General features: G+C 39.1%; 1 protein-coding gene across 2 annotated transcripts in view; it reads left to right on the top strand.

The window, feature by feature from the left end:
* Nucleotides 1–18,108, top strand: part of FMN1 (formin 1) — a 414,086-nt gene that overhangs the window by 308,661 nt on the left and 87,317 nt on the right. For both annotated transcript variants that reach the window (XM_061180550.1, XM_061180551.1), the window contains one exon: nt 1,856–1,948. In XM_061180550.1, coding sequence (XP_061036533.1) covers nt 1,856–1,948 — 93 coding nt within the window. The remainder of the gene's footprint in view (nt 1–1,855; nt 1,949–18,108) is intronic.

The raw sequence follows: 18,108 nt of genomic DNA, 5'->3' as shown, positions 1-18,108 counted from the left end.
AGCCACACCTTGTTCATCCTTCCTCTCCCTCAACTTTCCATCGACTGCATCAGCAATTTGTTCTACCTCTGAAATATATTCCAGCTCTAAATACCCTGTCCCTCTCCTCTCTGTCCCTGATATCACTCTAGCCCGAAGCCATTATTTTGAGAACAGAATAGTGGTGGGAAGGGAGGTACTTATCATTTGGCCACAGGCCCATCTACTAGGAAAGAGGTATAAGGGAAATCTGATAATAGTAGAAAATTATTAAGTAGTCATTGTAGAGAGGACAAATACACTGAAAAATAAAGGTAAAAATGTAGGGGGTAAAAAGGAGTGTTTTGAAATGATGGTTTGGCTGGTTTTAAGGAATTTGTTCCAGGTAAGATAGATCATTTTAAAAAAAGAAATGAGTCTTTGTGTCCCAATGGACTGGGTTTCCTAAATAGCACTGGTATGGTTATCAGAATAGTTGATCACAGATATTCAAAATAAGCTCTATTAAAAACTTTTAGAAAGTAACATTGTCAATAGGAAGAGCCTAAACTTAGGCCCTTGTGTCCTGTGATCGGCCTCATGATCTCAGGTGGGAACCCCTGGAGCTGATTCTGGGAATGTAGCTGATGCTGAACTCGACAGACTTCCCTCACATCATGCTTTCATCTTCAGCACAATCTGGTAGTCTCCCAGAGTTGCCTAGTATTTCAGCAATCTAGTTGGCAATATTGTAAGAGAAAGTGTCAGGCAGCTAATTTCGAGGGACCCTTGAGTGACCTCTTTTGCCTTTTTTGTGCTTCAGTGCTGACATGCTTGTGGATTGCCTTACATAGTAAACATTCTGGGATGCTAGTTTTGGAAACACCAAGTTCTTGTATACAAATTTCCCAACATAAATAAAGGAATCCTTTCTAACCGTCTTCTTCCAAAATGCCTTACCTCTGTGCTTCTGTAAATTCCTCCAAGAATATAGCTTTCTCTATTTTTTGAACCAGGTGGCATGATTTCCGGGCGAAAATCTAATGCTTGAATATATTCTCTTGAATAAGGACATGTCAGTAATTTCTGGCCATGATCAACAGACAGAAGTGATCATGACTCAGCTCTAGCTTTGGAGAAATGAAGCCTTTTTTTACCCAATGCATTTCTGCCACTGGCACAAACGTACAGAAACCTTGAGAAAATGCCTCTTGCCTGGGTTAACTGCTTTTTATGACGGTGAACTATGGTTTATTGTGGTCTCCGTGTCACCAAGTCAGAACTATCTAATTTGAGGGGCCTTGATTATCAAAAAAAGCAACCTCTTGTAAATTCCAGATATCCTGTCTGAAGTAAATTACGTATAAAACGTTTCACATGTGTTAATGGGAAGGGGAGGTGAACGGGAGTGAAGAGAGATTCGGTCCTCCCTAACCTGGGGTTAGTTCTCATGCTGGGATGTGGGTGTCACCTTGAGGAATCGCCAGTTTGGTAAGAATTTCTGCAAAATCTATTTTAAGCTCCACTTTTAGAGCATGAATCTGAAGAGGGTCTGGGCCCTTAATTCCCTAGAACTAGTCCTTGAGTAGTTCTTGCCTCTATTTTGGAGAGACCAAAAGCGGGGTACTTCACCTGTCCCAAGTCAGAGGTTTTGCCGTGTCTCTAAAAAAAAAAAAAAAAAAAAAAACTTGAAGGTGATGCATTTTCCTGTTCCTGAAGAAAGGTGTAAAGTGAGCTAATTATTTGTATTTGTTTGTTTCTGCTCTTTCCGCTGTAATTTGGATAAACGATGATGGATAAGGATTTTGCACTATTAATCCCCAAGTGCAGAGCACAGAGCACAAGTTCAGCAAATCCGTGTTCTCGAGGAAGTCTAATTGCCACCTTCTCTTCACAGCAAGTGAGAAACAGATGGCAGTGGTGTGTAAGGAGTCACCAAAGGAGTATCTGCAGCCGTTCAAGGACAGACTCGAAGAGTTCTTCCAGAAAGGTAGGAGGTGTGACGTTCTGAAACGTCCTTCCTTTCTCCGTCTTTCTCTGAGACCCACTGCCCTGTGCATCCCGCCTGAGCATTGGCAGCTCCAATGATTCCATTAGACCATCTTCCCATGGCGGAGCCGTACTCAGCTTAGATGGAGTTGTCCTGTAACCTTTCTATCACCTTTTAAATCTGCTGTAAGATTTTAAATCCTTTAACATCACTCCTGTTTCTGTAAACTTTGCGAGAGAAGGCTTTCTCTCTCTGTCTCTTCATGGATCCCAAGAGGATCCTCGGTCCCTGTTAACTGACAGACGACGTCCACGCAAGGCTTATGCAGTCCTGCAGGCGGATGGTGATTATCTCTCCGGTTTTACGAGTATAGCAACTTGGAAACTTGTGTTGTATTTTCCATTCTTTTCAGAAAGGAAAATTGGGGCCAGGTGAATGTCACACATCCAATCACTTGGCAACCATCAGCCCTCTGGGGTTAGTGGATGGAAGTGATACGCATGAGACCCAGTACTGACTTAAAAATCTTACCGAGTTATATTCCTTCCTCCATGGTTTTGGCAGGACTAGGGAACTTTTGTTGAGCCCTGGTAGTGAACGTGAAAGTTTAACGCCTTTTGGATATCTCCTATTCTGGTTTCTCAAATTCAGCCTAGATGTAAAACAAAAATAAGTGTGGGGCACAGTTTCCAATTATAAAATAAATAGGTCATGGGGAACGTGATTTACAGGATGGTGACTGTAGTTAATAATACTGTATTGTATATTTGAAAGTTGCTAAGAGAGTAGATCTTAAAAGTTCTCATTACAAGAAAAAAATGTGTAACTCTGCATGCTGACAGATGTTAACTAGACTTATTGTGATGATCATTTCACCATATATACGTATATGGAATCATTATGTTGTACACCTGAAACTAATCTAATGCTATATGTCAATACTATCTCAATAAAGAAAAAAAAAGTGTGGGGTAGTTAGAGGGGGCTTTTGTCTTTGCTGGAAATGCATGTAGGAACCTTTAGGGGTATATCAGCATGCTGTTTCTATTTATTACTAAGGCCACATGATACCACACCATCAACAAAAGACCATTAAGCAGGGTAAATCTATAAAGTATGGCCAAACCACCTTGGAAATTGGCAGGGAAATTCTCAGTCCATGAGTCAGAGAAACTTCATTCCAGCTGGTCCCTTGGTGCAGAGTTCATTGCTCCGTCCTCCTGGATGAGGTCTCATTTGTGTTGAAGCAGAAGTCAGAATTCTCTCTTGGCCATAGCTGAACGTTGTATATGATGGAAGTAATGCCATAATGCCATCAGGCCAAGTATCATTTTGAGAGCAGATAGTAATACCAACAGTTACAGGTTATGTGGCTAAAATTAGGTTTTTTATGTGATTTATTAAAGTAGATGCATTGCTTTATGATTATTTTATGTAAATATAACCTAAATGGCCTAAAGAAGAGCACAAAATATTTCCCTTTGCTGACCCCCAATTAATAATTTCTACTTTTGACATATGTATAGGGAACTTGAAATGAGGCTCATGTGTATTTAAATTCCATTCCTTTCTTTTTCCCATTTCTATTTGTTTAAATTTAAAAAATTTTTTATTTTTATTGAAGTCTAGTTGATTTACAATATTGTGTTAGTTTCAGTGACTATAAAACACAGTGAAAATATATATATATATATCCCTTTTCAGATTCTTTTCCCTTATAGTCTATTACAAAAGATTGAGTATAGTTCCCTGTGCTGTACAGTAGGTCCTTGTTGTTTATCTATTTTGTTATCTGTTAAACCCAAACTGGTAATTTATCCCTCTCCCCACCCGCCTTTCTCCTTTGGTAATCGTAAGTTTGTTTTCTATGTCTGTGAGTCTCTTTCTGTTTTGTAAATAAGTTCATTTGTATCATTTTTTTAGATTCCACATATAAGCAATATATGATATTTGTCTTTGGCTTGCTTCACTTAGTATGATAATCTCTAGGTCCATCCATGTTACTGCAAGTGGCATTATTTCATTCTTCTTTATGGCTCAGTAATATTCCATTCCACTGTATATATGTACCACATCTTCTTTATCCATTCATCTGTCAATGGACATTTAGGTTGCTTCCATATCTTGGCTATCCATTTCTATATGTAATTGCTATTATTCTATATCTAGAAAATTCTGCAATGAGTATGTCTGGGTATTATTGGCTCGTATACTGTAATGGCCTTAGGATCCTTTCTCTTCAAATTAGCTAGCATTTTAAAACACTTATGTTGTGAATTTTATTCTTTTTGTTGGAAGAAGATAAATATGAATAGATTTAGAACACTGAAAATATGCTTTGATGCCTTGGAAAAGGAGTTTTCAAATCACTCTTGGGAGTTCTGTTTTAGCTTCTTCTCTGCCAGGTTTCTTAAGAAAACTGTTATCTGTTCTGAGAGAGGGAATCGAGTTGAGGCAAACTGGACCTTGAGTCAGGAAAGCAAGGATGTGGCCACAATAAGCTGTTCTAAGAAAGCCCTAGAGCAGTGGTTGTCAACCCTGGCTGCATACTAGGATCACCTGGGGGAGATTTTAAAAATTTCAACACCCGGGCCAAATTCCAGACCTACCACTAGCATCTCTAGGGGTGGGACCACGTATCAGCATTTCTTTTTTTCACTCCCCACGTAATCCCAGTGTGCAGCCCAGGTTGAGAACCACTATTGTCAAGCTTAGTTCACCTCTTAATGGGTATTCAAAGGTATTTCGTCAGAGCCCGCTATGTGTTATGCACTGTGACAGACGCTGGCGATCCTAAGATGAGCCATAGACCCCTCGTCCCTCTCTCAAGGACCGTCTTACTGGGGAAAGGTCTGTAATTGAATAAAGGAGTCACCTCTCCTTTAACCAACAGAGTGAAGGGAAGATGGGAAGGACATAGGAATAGCCTCAAATTATGGTTAAAACAAAGTCAGCCAAAATGAGATACAAAAAGAATTTGGAGGAAAATTACTATTCTAAAATGAATTTTAAAATATAAAAATAAATCTTAAACATTGCCAATGTCGTGTGGTGAAAAGAGCCACTGTTGAAATACCTGTGTTACTGTTGACTCATTAGTTAACTGAGTTGGTCAAAGAACAGTCTAGAATTGTGCTGCCCAGTGTGCCAGGCACTGGCCACATGCAGCTCCTGAGCAGTTGAAACGTGGCTAATCCAGACTGAGAGGTGCTGCACAAATCCAACACACACCAGATTTTGAAGACAGTACCAAAAAACATGCAAAATATTTTATTTCTGCTTTTTTAATATTGGTTACCTGGTAAAATAGTATTTTTAATATATTGGGTTAAATAAGTAAAATATAATATTAATCTTAATTGACCTGTTTCTTTTCATTTTTAAGCACGGCCACTGGAACATTTAAAATTATATCTGTGGCATGCATTGTAGCTCTATTGGACAGGGCTGTCTAGAAGTAAGATCCCTTGGCCTTTCCCATCACATTCCTTCACTTTCCTCTCCACGTTATTGCTTTACCTTCTCAGCTTAAATCCTGGGTTATTGGGACCCAGTATCACAAGCTAGCCTCTCCCCACTTTTGCTCTGGGTCTGGCCATTGTTTGGCTCTCAGGTAGGGGCGTTTAACTGAAGGAGGTGACAGCATGCTACTTCATCAGGCTATCCCTCTGTGGTTCAGGAGGTGGTGATTTGCTACATTGCAGTATATACAAATGAAATATCTCTTGGCTACTGTAGAGTTCCAATTAGTAGTCCCTTTTTTTATGGAGATGGTTCACGGATTCATAGAAAACGTGAGATTTCTTATCTACTATAAATGTGCATTATCCACTCTGGATAATCAAGTTTTTATGGCAGTTATCGTAAGTGTAGGTGTCATCTAATATGCCACTCATAAGAAACACCATTATTCCAAGTACTACTAAGAAACAAAAATTGCTGCCGATTAAACCATGACATGTCATAGATGACAAGAGGTACCCCAGTATCAGAGATGCTAAAATATGAAAATTCCATCAATTTTGAAATTGATGTAAGATGGTACTGTAATTAGGCATATAGGAGCAGAGAGGAGGGATGACTAACACTTCCAGGTAAGTCAGGGAAGATTTTGAGCAAAGGAGATGTTTTTGTTCAGATCTGAAAAAAACAAAGATGACAGTGATGTCAATGACAAGCAGTGACAATGACTGCTTACATTTGGTGGTTGCTTCTATATACCAGGCACCGTGGGGAACAGATCATTTTACTTTGTCTTCATGACAACTCTCTGAAGTAAACACTATTATCACCCTGTTGTCCAGATGAGGAAATTTAAGATTAGGAATTCTCAGCAGACAAGTTATAAAGGGCATTCCAGGCAGAGGAAAACACTGCAAATCTCAGGATGAAAGACATGACGTGTTTGGGGAATGGCAAGAGACTTGGTGTAGCTGTATCACAGGGCGTATGGAAGGAACACAAGGCCCAAAAGGAGAGGAGGGTCACAATGTGACTTGCTAAAGAATCTGAACTTTGTCTTACAGGCCACTGAGAGCCTTTGAAAAATAGTATGTATGGGAGCGACATGGTCATGTTGGATTTGTTTGTTGTGATGTTGGTGTGTTGGGATCATTTTGCTTTTTGTTGTTGTTAAGAAATACATTATAGGGAATTCCCTGGCGGTCCAGTGGTTAGGAAGGACTCCACACTGTCACTGCCAATGGCGCAGGTTCGATCCCTGGTCGGGGACCTAAGATTCCGCAAGCCGTGCAGCACAGCCAAAAATAAAACAAAATAAATAAATAAAAATACGTTAAAAAAAAGAAATACATTATAACTAAGAGCAATATAAAGAAGAGTTGGGACAGTAAAAGACTGGAATCCAGTCCGTCAAGCTCTTCTACAGCAGTCCAGGCAAATGATGGTAAGAACTTGAGCAAAAGCAATCACAGTAAAAATAAGAAAGGAAGGGACATATCAATAAAGCTTTTAGGAGTTACAGGACTAGATGACCTATGAGAAGTAAAAAAACAGAGGAGAAAAGGATAACTCTCCTTTTCCTTGCCCGAATAACTGGCTGGCTACTGATGTGGAGGACCCATTTGGGATGGAATACAATGACATAAACTTTGGACATGTTGATTGGACATACATTTGAGACACATGGGTAGAATATTGGGCTCACAGGAGAGTGCTGGGTGAGACTTTATAGAGGATAGCAGTTATAAGTCATAGGAGTGAATGAGATACCCCAAAGAAGGGGTAGAGAATGAGAAGTTGTGGAGTATCTGAGCACAGGGTATAATATAATAATCATAAATGAGAAAAGATACTTCTGTACTTCCGTAGTATTTGACAGGAAAGCCAGTTTTCAATTAGGGATCCATCACTCGTAAAGTCTTAAGCAATTGCCTTCTTTACGCCTGAGAAGTCATACACATGCGTTGTGGCTCAGTTGATTCATGGTTAGGCTAATTTTCATATGAGCTGCAGTTCAGTTCTTCTAACCATCATGATGATTTAATTTTCTTATGTAAATCATATCCTGTTGCCACACTGAAGCGGAGATGACGTGCCTGTCCTTCTGTCTTTTATCGTCCTTCCCTTCTCCAAAGGCCCTTAAATAGTGTTATTTAACAAAACTTGTTCTTAACTAATTTCACTTTCCGCACAGAATCGAAAGTAATTTTAATGGCACCCCTTTTCAGAGTTGTAGTCTCCATGGCCTCTGAGCCCTTTCCCTGACGTGGTTTTTCTTTTCCACAGTAGTCTCTTATTGATTCCAGTTTACAGCTCCGTTCAGAGTGACCTTGTGCAGGCATTATTTGAGCTCATGTTTTTCCACCCTCAGATCAAACATGGTCATAATGATATGGCCTTCAAAAATGTGATGCTCACATTAAAAGTCCCCATAAACGTGGCAGGGATCCTATAATTGAAAGAAGGCACAGAACAACTGATTAGATCCCAGGTATAGATCTTTAGGGTGGTCTTTTCATGCTGTTAAATTGGTCATTTGTATTTACAGCTTTGGCAGGGAGGGCTGGAACCTAACCTGGTGCTAATACCAACACTCCCACACTTGGCCTTATCGCATTCTCCATTAGTTTTACTTAGCATCTGTGAGTGGACCCAAATCAAAGTAGATCTGAATAAGCCATGTTAGTCCTAATTTATCCAGCTATCTTCTGAGGTTCTTTGACCGGCTGAGATTAAAGATATTCTTAACGTCAAGAAACTGTTTTCTAGTAAAAAGTGAGTAGATAAATTTACCAAGCTTAAAAAAAACAATAACTCTGATTTCACACGTTGAATGCAAAAAGAATTATCTATGTAGCTGCATACCCCGTGATAGCTGGGACTATGTCAGTCTGGTCCTATGCATTTTCTTGTCTCAACATAATATAGGCTTAGCCTGGCCCATAATTGGTGTTAATAATTATTTTTTTAATTAATGAACAAACAACCTGAGTCTTGTAAAGTGCCTGCAGGCTTTTTTTCCCCCCCGACATGGGTTTCCTGTTTAAATCCTTTTTAGTATTGGTAAATTGTGCCAGAATCTGGTAAGATGCATCTTTGGTCTATAGTGCATGCCTGTGGTCCGGTCTCCTGGATATCAAAGCATCTTTCTATGTTGCAGATATACATAAATCCATTCTTCATAAATACTTAGCTCAGAGTAGACTGGTAAAGGCTGTAATTGAACCTCTATAAACTGTAGAATAAGAGCAGGTTATTAGGTAATCACTTCAACCCCCAGAATGTAGAAAGAAAACCATCTGAGTCACCATATTCACGCCTTAAGATTACAGAGATCAGGACAGGTCATTGATCTGGACAGTGTGACCTGTGAAAGGAAATAATTCTTACATTCTTTACAGAACTTGTGGAAGGAAAAACTGTGGCTGGGGGAACACACACTCTACACGGGCCAAAATGAGTTCTTATATACATCACTACTCAAAAAAGTGCCAGCATGGATGGCTTCAAATAACATCAGATGGCCAAGAGTTAAGATAATCTGTTGTGATTTCCAGGTCACTGAAGTTAACAGAGCAGTAATCCTTGGAAGGTGGAGAAAGCCATCTTATCAGAGGCTTATTAAGTAAACTCTTATCTGAAAGGATTTAGTTTGAATCCGTTTTTTTTTCCAGAAATTTCTGTCAAGAGCACATATTTGCCCCACCATCAGTTTCTCTATCTTCTCCTCTCCCACTCACTTCCCCTCCTTCCCTCCTCCCCTCCTCCCTCCCTCCCTCCCTCCTCCCTCTGTCCCTTTCCTCCCCCTTTCTCTCCTCTCCCTCCCCCCCTCCCTCTCTGCTTCTCCCCCCTTTTCTCCTCCTCCTTTTCTCTCTTCTCCCTCCACTCAACCCCCTTTAAATCTTTTTTTTTTTAAATCTTTATTGGAGTATAATTGCTTTACAATGGTGTGTTAGTTTCTGCTTTATAACAAAGTGAATCAGCTATACATATACATATATCCCCATATCTCCTCCCTCTTGCGTCTCCCTCCCACCTTCCCTATCGCACCCCTCTAGGTGGTCACAAAGCACCGATCTACTCAATTTTTCTTTTTGGCCAAGCATCCAATAAGTTGTCTTCTCAGTAACTTTTGTTCTCTTTTTCTTTTCCTTTCTCTCCAATGATGAAAAGTTTTGCAAAAAGAAGAAAAATGTCTAAATTCTTTTTACTGATACAAATACCTGGAAAAGATTGCCCGCCCCCAAAAAAAGAAAGAAAACTGCAGACCAGTCTCACTATAGTTTTAAAATTCTAAATAAAACAGCACATTTTAAGACCAAATGAAGTTTATTCTCAGAATGTAAAGATGATATGATATAGGGAATTCTGTTAATATAATTCATCACAATTAACAGCTCTAACAAGAAAACTCAGATGATTATCTCTTTAGATGCTAAAAAGTGCACGTGACAAAATTCAACTTCCATTCTTCATTTAAAAGCTCAATAACACGTTAACTAGCACATACTTCCTTAAAATAATAAAAATAAATCTGTCATAGCCCCAAATTTGCAACTCTTTTCATAGACAAAAGCTCAATCTACGTTCTATATAAGAGCTTCTAGACATTAAGAAAAAAGACCAACATCCGATAAAAAAGACAAATAATATGAACAGTGACAGAAACTGCTTTTTAAACATATGAAAAGATAACACTCTCAAAATGGAAGAAATGCAAAATAAATTACATTGAAATTCCATTTTTTCACATCCAAGATTGGCAAAATTACAAAAGTTTGATAACAGACTATTGGCAGCATGGTAGCATAGACTTCACTCTTCTACATTGCCTGTGAAAGTGTAAATTGTTACAGTCTGCGTGGAGGTCAATTTATTAGCAGTATCTAAGTTACAAATGCATATACCTTTTGACTTGGCAGTTCTACTTCTCAAAGCCTACCCTCAGATGCTCACACATGAAAAATGATTTATGTACCATGTTACATATTGTGACATTGTTTGTAACAGTGGAAGATTGAAGACAACCTAAGTGACCGTCAATGATGGAATTATCAAATTAGGGTATGTCTACATGATGGAATACTAAGCATCTGTTTAAAAAAAAAAAAAAGAATGAGGAAAGTCTTTACATATTGACATGGAAGACTCTAACATATTTTAAGTGGGAAAAAGTGAGAGTGAGAAGAGTAGACATATTACTATTTAACTAAAGAAGGAGGGGAAAATGGATACTACTTAACAAAAATCTCTAAGGACAAATTCAAAACTAACGTAGGGCTGATATTCAGCTGGTTCTTACCATAACAGCCAGGGACGTTGTCTGTTCTGTTCAGTTGTTCAGTCTGTTGGTAAATATTTAGAATATTACTCCTGAAAATAATCAAACAAATTCATTGCTGTAGTGGATAGAAAATAGATGGATGGGGTTCAAAGGTACTACGTAGACTTTTTATAAATCTTGATATTTAATCACCGTGTTCCTCTTCAAAATAAATTAAGCAAATAATTTTTTTAAACAAACAGCTGTATGGTACTTTGCAATTAAATTTTTTCTCTCAAGACTGCTTCCCCTTTTAGGGTTTTCCCATTGTGGTACCATTTGTGGTCCCTCAGCCCACTGAACCTAGCCCTTTCTGTTCAATTTCCAAAGAACTGGAAATTAAATGCTCCCACTCACAGCCTGTTTCCCTCCTTTGGGTGCTGGACTGGTTGACTTAGAAGGACATTTGAGGGCCTCTTGTATTTTCCTGCTCTCGTGAATGGAGAGCCCGATCTATGAGCGAGTACCTTGCTTTCTTTCCTTGCGGTCCTCCTTCTCAACACCCCTCCACAGCAGACACACACACACAGTCCCTCAAATTCTTTCTCCTGGCCTTACATTGCCTCCTCTCATCTTGCTCATGGTTCTGTCACTCTTTCGTGATGCCTGTAACCGAAGTGTCCATGAAGAAACCTCTTTGCTCTAATATGGAGGGTGTTGTATCTTTTCCTCATCTTTTGTTCCCTGCGCCATAATGTATTCTCCATTTCATTTGGGTCCTCTTACTTCTTCAGTACATAGATGTCTTAGGTGTTTTGATGGACCCTTTCCTAAACATACAGGGTGAGAGAGTAAGAATCTATATCTCAGATTACCCTGGCACAGACCATCTTCTAAACCTAACACCAGAGTAGGATGAATTATCAGGCATTTCTCTCTCAAGACCATTATCAGGATATGACCTCTCCTGTGGGTATTTGGAAAGAAAGCCTTCGTCTCCTATTTTTAAGCAATGTCTCTGAGCTACATGCAGGTAAAAGAGAGATGGTGGTGGTTGGATTTGGACGGGAGTGTGGGGTAAGTATTATTAACTCTTACTTACATAGGTCTTCTCTAGAGCAGCAGATATTTAGGAACACACACACGTGTATGTGTGCACACATGACAACAACAGCTCTAAGCTTATGAGACCAAGATGCTTTAGTGGAACAGGAACCGTACCTTAAAATTCTTACAACCTTGAGTAGGGCCTTTAACTAATTAAGTATTACAGCATCACTGGGGCCCATCTCGTGATGGTATTGTTGGTGTTGATGTGATCCCTTCATTTCCCTTTCATTGTGGCAGAATCCAAGATCCTTTGAGATTATGGAGCCACAATTAGAATAACCCTTTGCTGATGAGAAGCAGCCCCACGTAGAAGTAGGGGATGGAGCCAAGTGAGCCAGGCTCTTTCTGTTTTAGACCATCTTGTCCATTTGTGAATTCTCTTTCTATATTTCGTTGGCTTGTTTTAGAAAAACTTGAAGTAGACTAAGTTGTATCCCCCAGCAGCAGGGTTTTAGTAACTTCCAAAGTTTCATTTATGATACTGAGCCATAATCACACTATTTAATCTTCCTATCCTGGCTACATGTACCCTTTTTGGTTAAACCTGTTTGCTTTTTGTTTTTTAAGTGTTCTGAATGTAGCAGAAAGAGCATTGTGCTTGAAGTTAGAAGACCTAGGTTTGAACACTAGCTTCACCACTTCTCTGTGTGATTTGGGGCAAGTTTTTAAATTTCTCTTAGCCTTTTTCTTTCTTGTCTGTAAAATGGGAATAATAATATCTACTGTATAGCATTATTATGAAGATTAAATGAGACAGCGTACATGTGAAACCACCATAGGAACTATAAAGCATTGATAAATATAGTGTGTTATTTTTACAGTGTGATTATTATCCCACCACCACCCTCTGTGAGAAACACCAATTGGTTGAAACTCTCCCTTAGGTTTTCAGTTCAGACAGGCAGTTGGAAGGATTCTTCTTTTGGTTTGATGGTTTTCTTCGGTAGTATGCGTGTGTTCCTTTCTTTTTATTTTTTGTGTATCTATTGTAGGATTTTGATTTGGGGTTACTGTGGGGTTCATGTATGTTGACCTATAACTATATCTACTTGTTTTAAACTGGGAGTCATTTAAGTTCAAACACATTCTGAAAGATCTACTTTTACTGCCCTACCCCACATTTTGTGGTTTGGTGTCATATTTTACATCTTCGTGTTTATTCCCTAATTGTTTGTTGTAGTTACAGTTGCTTTCACAATTTTTTTGTCTTTTAATCTTTGTGCTGGCTTATTTAAGTGGTTGATCCTCAGTCCTTACTATATATTTGCCTTTCCTAGTGGGATTTTCCCTTTCCTATAGATTCTTACTTCTTTTCCACTTAGAGAAGACGCTTCAACATTTCTTTTAGGGTAGGTTTAGTATTTTTTTAAAAATTTTTATTGGTGTATAGCTGATTTACAGTGTTGTGTTAGTTTCAGATGCACAGCAAAGTGAATCAGTTATACATATACATATATTCACTCTTTTTTTTAGATTCTTTTCCCATATAGGCTATTACAGACTATTGAGTAGAGTTCCCTGTGCTATATAATAGGTTCTTATTAGTTATCTATTTTATATATAGTAATGTGTATATGTCAATCCCAATCTCCCAATTTATCCCTGCCCCCCCTTATTCCCTAGTAACGATAAGTTTGTTTTCTACATCTGTGACTCTACTTCTGTTTTGTAAATAAGTTCAGTTGTACCCTTTTTTTGGATTCCATATATAAGTGATATCATATATTTGTTTTTCTGTGTCTGACTTACTTCACTCAGTGTGACAATCCCTAGGTCCATCCAAGTTGCTGCAAATGACATTATTTTGTTCTTTTTTATGGCTGAGTAGTATTCCATTGTATATATGTACCACATCTTCTTTATCTGTTCCTCTGTTGATGGACATTTAGGTTGCTTCCATGTCCTGGCTATTGTAAATAGTGCTGCAGTGAACACTGGGTAGGTTTAGTATTGATGAACTCCTTTAGTTTTTCCTTGATGAGAAGGTTTTATCTCTCCTTGTATTCTGAATGATAGTCTTGCTGGGTAGAATATCCTAGGTTGCAGGTTTTCCCTTTCAGCACTTTTAATATATCATGCCACTCAGAAATTAGCTGATAGGGCTTCCCTGCTGGCGCAGTGGTTGAGAATCCGCCTGCCAATGCAGGCGACACGGGTTCGAGCTCTGGTCTGGGAAGATCCCACATGCCGTGGAGCAACTAAGCCCGTGCGCCGCAACTACTGAGCCTGTGCTCTAGAGCCTGTGAGCCACAACTACTGAAGCCCATGCGCCTAGAGCCTGTGCTCCACAGCAAGAGAGGCCGCAACAATGAGAAGCCCACGCACCGCAATGAAGAGTAGTCCCCGCTCGCCGCAACTAGAGAAAGCCCACGCACAGCAATGAAGACCCAACACAGCCAAAAATAAATAAAATAAATAAATTAAAAAAAAAAAGAAATTAGCTGATAGCTTTTTGGGATTCCCTTGTGTATGACTTTTTGTTTTTCTCTTGCTGCCTTTAGAATTCTCTCTTTAACTTTTGCCGTTTTAATTATGATATGTCTTGGTGTGGATCTATTTAGGTTCATCTTGTTTGGGACCCTCTGTGCTTCCTGTACCTGGGTGTCTGTTTCCTTCTTTGGTTTTGGGAAGTTTTCAACCATAATTTTATCCAATACTTTTTCGATCTCTTTCTCTCTCTGGCCACCTTCTGGAACCCCTGTAATGCGAATGTTGGTATGCTTAACGTAATCCCAGAGATCTCTTAAACTGTTTTCATTTTCTTTTATTTGTTTTTCCTTCTGCTGTTCTGATCGGGCGATTTTCTTTATTCTATCTTCCAGATCACTTGTGCATTCTTCTGTATCACTTAGTCTGCTATTCATTCTTTCTAGTGTGTTTTTCAATTCACCTATTGAATTCTTCACTTCTGATCAGGCATTTTTATTTTTATTTTTTTATTTTTTTTAACATCTTTATTGGAGTATAATTGCTTTACAATGGTGTGTTAGTTTCTGCTTTATAACAAACTGAATCAGTTATACATATACTTATGTTCCCATATCTCTTCCCTCTTGCATCTCCCTCCCTCCCACCCTCCCTATCCCACACCTCTAGGTGGTCACAAAGCACAGAGCTGATCTCCCTGTGCTATGCGGTTGCTTCCCACTAGCTATCTATTTTATGTTTGGTAGTGTATATATGTCCATGCCACTCTCTCACCCTGTCACATCTTATCCTTCCCCCTCCCCGTATCCTCAAGTCCATTCTCTAGTAGGTCTGTGTCTTTATTCCCATCTTTCCACTAGGTTCTTCATGACCTCTTTTTTTTTTTCCCCCTTAGATTCCATATATATGTGTTAGCATACTGTATTTGTTTTTCTCTTTCTGACTTACTTCACTCTGTGTGACAGACTCTAACTCCATCCACCTCAGTACAAATAACTCCATTTCGTTTCTTTCTATGGCTGAGTAATATTCCATTGTATATATGTGCCACATCTTCTTTATCCATTCATCCGATGATGGACATTTAGGTTGCTTCCATGTCCTGGCTATTGTAAATAGAGCTGCAATGAACATTTTGGTACATGACTCTTTTTGAATTATGGTTTTCTCAGGGTATATGCCCAGCAGTGGGATTGCTGGGTCGTATGGTAGCTCTATTTTTAGTTTTTTAAGGAACCTCCATACTGTTCTCCATAGTGGCTGTATCAATTTACATTCCCACCAACAGTGCAAGAGTGTTCCCTTTTCTCCACACCCTCTCCAGCATTTATTGTTTCTAGATTTTTTGATGATGGCCATTCTGACTGGTGTGAGATGATATCTCATTGTAGTTTTGATTTGCATTTTTCTAATGATTAATGATGTTGAGCATCCTTTCATGTGTTTTTTGGCAATCTGTATATCTTCTTTGGAGAAATGTCTATTTAGGTCTTCTGCCCATTTTTGGATTGGGTTGTTTTTTTTTTGTTATTGAGCTGCATGAGCTGCTTGTAAATCTTGGAGATTAATACTTTGTCAGTTGCTTCATTTGCAAATATTTTCTCCCATTCTGAGGGTTGTCTTTTGGTCTTGTTTATGGTTTCCTTTGCTGTGCAAAAGCTTTTAAGTTTCATTAGATCCCACTTGTTTATTTTTGTTTTTATTTCCGTGTCTCTAGGAGCTGGGTCAAAAAGGATCTTGCTGTGATTTATGTCATACAGTGTTCTGCCTATGTTTTCCTCTAAGAGTTTGATAGTGTCTGGCCTTACATTTAGGTCTTTAATCCATTTTGAGTTTATTTTTGTGTATGGTGTTAGGGAGTGTTCTAATTTCATACTTTTACATGTACCTGTCCAGTTTTCCCAGCACCACTTATTGAAGAGGCTGTCTTTTCTCCACTGTATATGCTTGCCTCCTTTATCAAAGATAAGGTGACCATATGTGCGTGGGTTTATCTCTGGGCTTTCTATCCTGTTCCATTGATCTATGTTTCTGTTTTTGTGCTAGTACCATACTGTCTTGATTTCTGTAGCTTTGTAGTATAGTCTGAAGTCAGGGAGCCTGATTCCTCCAGCTCCATTTTTCGTTCTCAAGATTGCTTTGGCTATTCGGGGTCTTTTGTGTTTCCATACAAATTGTGAAATTTTTTGTTCTAGTTCTGTGAAAAATGCCAGTGGTAGTTTGATAGGGATTGCATTGAATCTGTAGATTGCTTTGGGTAGTAGAGTCATTTTCACAATGTTGATTCTTCCAATCCAAGAACATGGTATATCTCTCCATCTATTTGTATCATCTTTAATTTCTTTCATCAGTGTCTTATAATTTTCTGCATACAGGTCTTTTGTCTCCTTTGGTAGGTTTATTCCTAGATATTTTATTCTTTTTGTTGCAATGGTAAACGGGAGTGTTTTCTTAATTTCACTTTCAGATTTTTCATCATTAGTGTATAGGAATGCAAGAGATTTCTGTGCATTAATTTTGTATCCTGCTACTTTACCAAATTCATTGATTAGCTCTAGTAGTTTTCTGGTAGCATCTTTAGGATTCTCTATGTATAGTATCATGTCATCTGCAAACAGTGACAGCTTTACTTCTTCTTTTCCGATTTGGATCCCTTTTATTTCTTTTTCTTCTCTGATTGCTGTGGCTAAAACTTCCAAAACTATGTTGAATAATAGTGGTGAGAGTGGGCAACCTTGTCTTGTTCCTGATCTTAGTGGAAATGGTTTCAGTTTTTCACCATTGAGAACAATGTTGGCTGTGGGTTTGTCATATATAGCCTTTATTATGTTGAGGAAAGTTCCCTCTATGCCTACTTTCTGCAGGGTTTTTATCATACATGGGTGTTGAATTTTGTCGAACGCTTTCTCTGCATCTATTGAGATGATCATATGGTTTTTCTCCTTCAATTTGTTAATATGGTGTATCACGTTGATTGATTTGCGTATATTGAAGAATCCTTGCATTCCTGGGATAAACCCCACTTGATCATGGTGTATGATCCTTTTAATGTGCTGTTGGATTCTGTTTGCTAGTATTTTGTTGAGGATTTTTGCATCTGTGTTCATCAGTGATATTGGCCCTGATCAGGCCTTTTTATATTTCCTAGTTCCTTGTTAAAATTTTCACATTGTACATCTGTTCTTTCCCTAATTCAGCCAACAGTTTTATTACCAATGCTTTGAATTCTTTTTCTGGTAAATTGTTTATTTCTGTTTCATTATTTTTTTTCAGGTTTTCTTTTTCTTGCTCTTTCAATTGAGAGCAGTTCCTCTGCCTTTTCATTTTACTTAACTTTCTCTGCCTCTATGAATTTAGGTGAAACAGTTACGTGTGGCAGTCTTGAAGATGTGTTCTTATGTGGGAGCATCCCTATACCGACTGCATGTGCATGGACACAAGTCACGTGTGGCAGTCTTGAAGATGTGTTCTTATGTGGGAGCATCCCTATACCAACTGCATGTGCATGGACACAAGTCACATATTTCCTCAGGGTGTGCTGGTAGCTATCACCTTGGTAGGGAATGGGGCTGGAGATGGAGGGGCTAGAGCTGGAGCAGGGTATGAGGCAGGACTTCTCCTCTGCTCAGTGGCCATCACTTCCCTATCAGGGACAGGGTCTGATCCCAAGTTGCTGGAGCAGAAGCCCCGAGGTTCGGGCCCAAGCTGTCTCTGTTCCTTTTAAGTGTGTGTTTTCCCCTCTCCCTGCACCGAGTCCCTTGCCCCAGAGAGGAGCAGTGGTGAAGCAAGTGGAGCCCGTGCAGGCTCTCAGCTCATGTCAGCCACAGACAGAGGTCCGAGCTGTCTCTGATGCTGTGCCTGTGTAGGCCCCCTGAATTGTTTCCACTCAGACACAGCC

Source organism: Eubalaena glacialis, chromosome 2 (genome assembly GCF_028564815.1).
Source record: "Eubalaena glacialis isolate mEubGla1 chromosome 2, mEubGla1.1.hap2.+ XY, whole genome shotgun sequence".
NCBI classification, from domain to species: Eukaryota; Metazoa; Chordata; class Mammalia; order Artiodactyla; family Balaenidae; genus Eubalaena; species Eubalaena glacialis.
The sequence above is the reverse complement of the archived record's forward strand: the minus strand, read 5'-3'. Positions and strand labels throughout refer to the sequence as shown.